The following is a 7,500-nucleotide window of genomic DNA, read 5'->3' on the forward strand; positions in this document are numbered from 1 at the left end:
TAAATGTATTTGAGCTTTTAAACTTTCATTTCTAGTCGATACTTCATGATGTTGGATGAATCCTGTATTTCTTTAGTTCACGTATATTCTACATTCAAACTATACAGATGTCTATGGCAAAAACGGTCATTTATATCTTCAAAAAAACACGTCTCGTGATTGTATTTACCTCCTGACCCTTTACTTTTCTTTTCTTTGTGCATTCAGTCTTGGGTGTTTTTTAATTCACTGTAAATGTGATGAAGCTGTTTGTCACTCAGCTTTCCTCATTAAAACATCGTGAAAAATTCAGCTGTGTCGGCGTTTCTCTGAAGAAGCAAAGAAGAAATGTTTTAAACAGAAACATAACTGCAGTTCTTCTCACACAGCTGCTGTCATTTATGTTGTTTAGAAATGTCTGTTTAAATGTGAATGTTTTATTCTTTTAAAGTTACTTAAAGTTGTTAGCAGCTCTGAACAATATAGCCACGTTAGCGCCCTCAAGAGGCTTCAACGCGCAACAGAAAACTTTGCAGAATGAATGAAAAACAAGACCGCCTCAAAACCACCGCCTGCATTACGCAAAGTTAATATTTATCTTTAATAAAAACACAAAGGACACACGATCATCTGGCATCAATATTGTTTGTTACTTAATTCACAAAGAATTGTGGAATTAAAAGTCACTAACACGAACTGCAACCAAAAACCTATTATTCCAAAATATGACCAGATGATTTGATTTGCACCTAAAATTTATGCATTATATTAAGTTTACGTTTCACGTTTTTAGTTTGTTTGTCATTCGAATTACGGAAAATGTAGATGCTCTCTTTTGGTGAAACTCTGAAAGTTTGACACGGACCGAAGAAGCCTTTTACATTTTGAAGTGGAGAAAAATCACGTGACAGATACACAAAATATGTTTCACCTTCATGAACATTGAGCCATCGTGTCGATGCCGGATTAGTCGGCGTGACAAAGAGCTCGGTGGGACAGGAAGCCGGCCGATGGCCGAGGTTCCTGTTTGTGTTGTTAACTGCTTGTTAACTTGAGTTCAGCTGTTTCTTAGTGAAATCAGCTGATTGTTTTGAACAGGTTGTTACTGTCGTCAGATGTTTGTTCACTTCGTTAACTTTTTTTTGTGCAAATGACAAGAATGAAAATGTGCCGTAATCTTGTGTTTTTTCCAACTTCAGAGACCAGAACCCGGCCGACCGTATCGCTGACTGGATCGGTTTATTCATGAGTCCTGACGATGTGGCTGAGGCCCGTTGTTGATGCTTCTAGTGTCATTAAGAGTGCGTTGGTTTGGCAGTTAAAGGTGTTCAGTTACGTTTTCCCATGAGCCCCTCTCCCAGAATAATCCCAGTGATCAGACAGATATAGTTCACACTGTGTTGTTTTGTCTGCGTCGTCCTTGAAGGCACCGCGGGGTGAAGATTACTGCTGCCACCGCCAACTGTCGTGTTACACACACACACACACACACACACACACACACACACACACACACACACACACACACACACACACACACGTTTGTACTTCTGTCTTTGTGAGGACTCTCTAACCTGAACTCTCAATCAGTCCTGTGTCTCGAACTGAGGACCAGAAAAAATGTCTTTGCAAGGTCTGATAGTGACAGTGGTCCTCACAAAGATAGATGAACAAGTACACACAAACACACCCACCCACCCAGGTGTGAGGGAGGATGGAGGTGTGAATCACCTGGGTGGGTGGGTGTGTCCTCGTTGGCAGAGTGTGAACAGACAAAGTCAAATTTGATCGTCGCTGAGCGACTTTGTTCATCTGAACTGATTTAGAAACACAAACTGAAATACGTCTTTTAACTAAATATTCAGACGCCTTCACTTCGAATAGATTTAATGTCAGATGAGGAAAACTTACTCTCAGTACTGATGACAAACTACAAAGATTTATTATTTTGTCTTCCATATTTCGTGGCGACGGGTCGGCCATCTTTATGAAGGGCGACACGTCCTGCTGCTCTCAAGACCTTTTTAAGTTTTGGGTCCGAATCTGTCGTCAACTAACAACTGATGGAGGGAGGGATGGAGGGATGATGGAGGGATGGAGGAGGGATGGAGGGATGGAGGGAGGATGGAGGGATGGAGGGAGGATGGAGGGAGGATGGCGGGATGGAGGAGGGATGGAGGGATGGAGGAGGATGGATGGAGGGTGGATGATGGAGGATGGAGGATGGAGGGATGGATGGAGGGAGGGAGAGAGGGATAATGGAGGATGGAGGGTGGAGGGAGGGAGGATGGAGGGATGATGGAGGGATGGAGGGAGGGATGATGGAGGGATGGAGGGAGGGATGATGGAGGGATGGAGGGAGGGATGGAGGGATGATGGAGGATGGAGGGAGGATGGAGGGAGGATGGAGGATGGAGGGAGGATGAGGGATGATGGAGGGAGGAAAGGAGGGAGGATGGAGGATGGAGGATGGAGGATGGAGGGAGGATGGAGGATGGAGGGAGGATGGAGGGATGATGGAGGGAGGATGGAGGGATGATGGAGGGAGGATGGAGGGATGATAGAGGGATGGAGGGAGGGATGGAGGGATGGTGGAGGGAGGGAGGATGGAGGATGGATGGAGGATGGAGGGAGGATGGAGAATGGAGGGTGGAGGATGGAGGGTGAAGGATGGATGATGGATGATGGAGGATGGAGGATGGAGGATGGGGGATGGAGGGTGGAGGGAGGGAGGGAGGGAGGGAGGGAGGGAGGGATAATGGAGGATGGAGGGTGGAGGATCTCCTCTGTGGAACAACAGCTGTTCGGGGTTAAAGGTCATCATCTCCTTCATGATAATCCGTCTCGCGATGCTTCAAACTAAAAACAGATTTCTTCTTCCTCTTCAGAATTGTTACTTTCTGGTTGGATTGCAGTCTGAAGCTTACTGGGACGCTGACCTTCCTCTTCCTCTTCCTCTTCCTCTTCCTCTTCCTCTTCCTCTTCCTCTTCCTCTTCCTCTGCTTGTGAAAGGAAACCACAATGGAGCAGAGATCTCTGTGGAGCTCAGAGGTCCATGTCTCCAACATCTGAATCTCCTCTTGTTGGTGTCCACCTGCAGCGTCTCGTCTTCCAAACACTAATTCATATGAGGAGAAACCTGTGACATCATTCTTTGTGCAGTTATATGCATGTTTGTTCTTTAAAGTACCCAATATCCTGAGGAACGTCCTCAGTAACGTCCTGAGGAACGTCCTGAGGAACGTCCTGAGGAACATGAGGTCTTTGCCCCCGGGGGCCCCAACGTGAAGTCTAGGCCCCCGGGGCCCCCTCGGGGAGACCAATTCCCTTTTCTACATGGTGAAAGTTTGTCTGGCGGTCAGATCCAGATCAGATTAATGAAGCAGCGCCACCGTCAGGACGGCGTTGACATCGCAGAGCTGCCGGTGTGTTCAAGCGATCGTTTAACGGTCGGCATTCAGAGTATTTACATGAGAATGTGAGTGACGGGAGGCCGACGGGTCCTTTGATCAGGACCGAGCTGCTGACGTAGACGTGCTGACGTAGACGTGCTGACGTAGACGTGCTGACGTAGACGTGCTGACGTAGACGTGCTGACGTAGACGTGCTGACGTAGACGTGCTGACGTAGACGTGCTGACTGCGGGTGTGTTGGGGGGTGTTTGGAGAACAATGGCGTCGGCCGACACCTCAAACAGCAGCGTCTCTGTTTGAGGTCACGAAGCTCCTGAAGTTGAACTGAAGTCACTTTCAACTTGTGGACGTTGATTAATCGATTAAGCTGCTTTTATTTTCAAGTCTTTAAATCGTTCACATTTCAAAGAGTCCAGATGAACGCAGTCGTTCTGTGGAATCTACGACCTTAACATTTTGTTTTAGTCAAGTTTAGACAAGTTTTACTCACGTAGAGTTTTACTTCGTGGTTTGTAGTTTTTCTTTGTAGTAAAAATAATAAAATAAAAAGTTGCTGTTGCGTCGTAGCCACGTTCCTACAAATCATTTGAACACAACTTCACGTGTACGAAACCACGAGGTTTATTTGAAGGCCACAAAAAAACAAGATGATAAATGAGGTTCTCTGGTCTGAAAATCAGTTTTAACATTTGTTATGTTATAAAATATAAAATATTTCCACGTAATATATTTTCACTTTGTGACTTTCAGTATTTGTTCAGATTTCCGTCTCCGACCGGTCGGATGTTCTCGTTCCAACGCTGCTGCCTGAAATACAGAAGTGATTCTTTTATTTCTGGATTCAACAAACTGCACGAAGCTTCGAAGCCAAACAACTTTATAACAATATTTATATAGAAATGTGACGTCGCGTCAAAAACCAAACAAAAACGTATAATTAAAAAAATAGTCATTTAATATATTTAGAGAACATTTTATTTGAGCTGATATTTTCCTGGAAAGTTTCCTCATAATTTTCTAAACATTTGCTGCTTCTTGTTTTTTGAATTACAGGATATTTTATTAAAGACAAACAGGAACCTTTAACGGAGATTCTCAGATCTGCTTCTTAGAACTTTTATTTTTATTTCACTGATGTAGTTGAGAGTTTCAAAATAAAACTCTGTCTGCTGTAAAACTTGAGCTACTCAGCAGTTATATGACGGATTTAATGGATTTCCACAAACGCACATGTAAAATAAACAAACGATAGATTTGCCTTCAATTTAAATCTTTTTATAAACTTATATTTGTGTCATCAGTTTTTGTTTTGTCGGAACTACATAAAAAAGAAAGTCAAACAATTACTGTAAAATGAAAATCAAAACAACAAATTGTAACATTTGAGTACAGAAACTTTAAATGTTTAAACTGTAAACTCCAACAACCAATAACTGATCATCAGAATGGTTTTAACTTCATCATTTGATCATTAAACACTTATTGAATTATAATCTGTGGTTTTAAAAAGGTCTGATGTAACGTAACGACGTTGCAGAAATGTTCTTTTATTTCCAGCAGCTGCACTTTATGAAATAAATCAGAAAAGGTAAATCAGGTGTGAAATAAAGGAGCCGAGAAGCGACAGTTTGTTTTATTTTCAGAGTGAATCAGCGACTTTGAGACTCGTAACGTCTGAAACTGTAAAAAGAGGCTCAATCAGTTGTTTGTCAGACGAAGTGTTGACACGTCTCAGCCTTAAATCCTGGAGCTCTTATCAGCCTGGGGGAGGAATTCAACCTGTTCTTATTCAAATCAACCACTCACACACACACTCAGCAGCCAATCGGCTCGTCGGGGGGGCGGGGCAGCAGGCTATAAGTGTCTCAGGTGAGCAGCAGGTGTACAGAGCAGACAGACAGCCTGAAGACAGACAGCATGGCGTCCTCTGTGCCGGTCCAGGGTTTGTCCCCCCCCCTGTGCGGACGCGTCCTCCCCCAACAGCAGCTTCCGTCTCTGGGCCTCGACCCGTCCGACTTCAGCCTCTACAGCCCTCCGGCTCCTCCCGACTCCGGCCCGTTGCCGTGGTTCCCGGACCCCGTCTATCCCAGCAGCAGCCCGGACCAGGGGCCCCCATCAGGGGCCGCGGGACTCCCCCCCTCCTTCAGAGGCTTCTTCCCTCATCTCTACGGCCTCCAGAGGCACCTGTTCCCCGGCGGGCCCTGGTTCTCCCTGTCCTCCACGGACCACATGCTGAGCCTGGTCCGCCCGCCGTACTCCTACTCTGCCCTCATCGCCATGGCGATCCAGAGCGCGCCGCAACAGCGGCTGACGCTCAGCCAGATCTACCGGTACGTCTCCGACAACTTCCCCTTCTACAGCCGCAGCAAGGCCGGCTGGCAGAACTCCATCCGACACAACCTGTCACTCAACGACTGCTTCTGGAAGGTTGCCCGCGACGACCGAAGCCCAGGTGAGACCAGCACACCTGAACACAACGTCCACTTCACCCCTCAGGAAACAGAATCGCCTGCAGACAGAACACAACAGGCTTTCATTACATTTATTATACTTATGTTAAAATACATACTTTATAGACTTTTATTTTGATGGTGCTCATCGATAACAGGAAATAGGCGCTGATTGGCTAAGTTGTTTTAAAGGTTCAAAATAAAAGATCACGATGCACTCTGATTAAATCTGATTTATTTTAATCAAACAAAAAACAGAAAACAAACTAAGTTACTGCCAAACAAACGTCATGCAGTGTTCTTGTCAGATTAAAGATGGCCGCCTCAGCAGCCTGTTTAATGTGCTACTTCCTGTTTGGGCCGAAAGAGACTTTTAATTTGAGACTTTCAGACTTTTTTTTAAAAATAAAGATTGAATCAAAAATGTTTGACACGTCATAAAAAACAGCAGAAAAATGTGAAAAAATGTCCCCTTGGGGATTAATAAAGTAACTACCGACCTAAAAACAGTAAAAACCGCAGATTAATTAAACTTCGTTTTAAATTAATACAATTATAATGTATTTAAAGGGAGTTCAGTGAGGAAGACGATGATGAAGGAACCTCTGCTGTTTGTGTCCTTTTATGTTCTGAAGAGAAACAGCTGTTCATTGTTTGTCTCTAACCTTCCTCCTCCTCCTCTTCTTCCTCCTCCTCTTCTCCCTCCAGGTAAAGGAAACTACTGGACTCTGGATCCAAACTGTGAGAAGATGTTCGACAACGGGAACTTCCGGCGGAAGAGGAAGAAGAAGGCGGACACCGTGACCGCCAACAACAAACCTTCCTCCTCCTCCTCCTCATCAGAGCCCAGCCCCAAAGTTCCCAGCATGCACTGCAGCGGCTGGCAGCGACACTGAGCTGCTCTCGGACGTCGCCGCCGGCCTCAGCAGCTTCCTGTGTCACCTCCAGGACTCCTTCCTCCTCCCTCCTCCTCCTCTTGTACCGGACCACGCCTCCCCGCCGCCTCCTCCTCCTCCTCCTCAGGGGGACTCCTCTGGTGCGGTGGTGCCTCAGTGGGACGCCTGCAGCTCCTCTCCTCACCCCCTCCACCCCTCCTCTCAGCCGACTCCCCCACACTTCTCCCCCCCTCGCCGACCCTCGGACCGCCTCGCTGCCGCTCTACGCCGAGCTGCAGACGACGTCCGGTCCTCCGCATCAGCTGCAGGAGGCGCATCAGCTGCAGGAGGCGCTATCAGCTGCAGGAGGTGCAGGTGCGAGCTTGTGTTCTCGGAGGGCTTCAGTGACGCTCTCCCTCTCGACTCCTTGCTGCTCCTGCAGTGACACAAATGTTGAATTTAAAGTTTGACGAATGTTCGGCTGAATTCAAACAGCCACTGAGCTCGCTGTAAAAACTGAGAATGTTTCTATTTATCTTTTTTTAAGTTTAAATTCAGTGTTTTTTGTTATGATGTAAATATGAGTTGAATGTTTTTTAATTAAAAACAGACTTTTCTTTGAGTCGAGTGTTTCCTGAATTCTTTTCTTTCTCTGACTGCAGTTTCTTAAATATGAATATTTTGCTGGTTTCTCATTTTTCTGAGATATAAACTCAACATCTCTGTGGTTTTAACTTTCTATTAGACACGAACAGAAACAATAATTTTAACTTTACAAATCCT

General features: G+C 45.5%; 2 protein-coding genes across 2 annotated transcripts in view; both read left to right on the forward strand.

The window, feature by feature from the left end:
* The window catches only part of lcp2a (lymphocyte cytosolic protein 2a), an 11,613-nt gene extending 11,329 nt beyond the window's left edge, over nt 1-284 (forward strand). Inside the window, exon 22 of the mRNA XM_069145734.1 lies at nt 1-284. This exon is cut by the window's left edge and continues 390 nt beyond it. The gene's annotated coding sequence lies outside the window, so the exon portion shown is untranslated.
* A 5,025-nt stretch (nt 285-5,309) lies between these two features.
* Nucleotides 5,310-7,023, forward strand: foxi3a (forkhead box I3a). Its single transcript, XM_069145635.1, has 2 exons — nt 5,310-5,844; nt 6,551-7,023. The coding sequence occupies exons 1-2, from the start codon at nt 5,310-5,312 to the stop codon at nt 6,736-6,738; spliced, it is 723 nt and encodes a 240-aa protein (XP_069001736.1). The 3' UTR covers nt 6,739-7,023.
* Nucleotides 7,024-7,500: the final 477 nt, after the last annotated feature.

Source organism: Embiotoca jacksoni, unplaced genomic scaffold, assembly GCF_022577435.1.
Source record: "Embiotoca jacksoni isolate LCO1_2020_lvr unplaced genomic scaffold, fEmbJac1.0.p SCAF_13, whole genome shotgun sequence".
In the NCBI taxonomy this organism is placed as follows: domain Eukaryota; kingdom Metazoa; phylum Chordata; class Actinopteri; family Embiotocidae; genus Embiotoca; species Embiotoca jacksoni.

Coding starts and splice junctions, on each gene's coding strand:
- foxi3a (XM_069145635.1), top strand. CDS start 5,310: ATGGCGTCCTCTGTGCCGGTCCAGGGTTTGTCCCCCCCCCTGTGCGGA. Junction 5,845..6,550: donor CCGCGACGACCGAAGCCCAG/GTGAGACCAGCA, acceptor TTCTCCCTCCAG/GTAAAGGAAACTACTGGACT.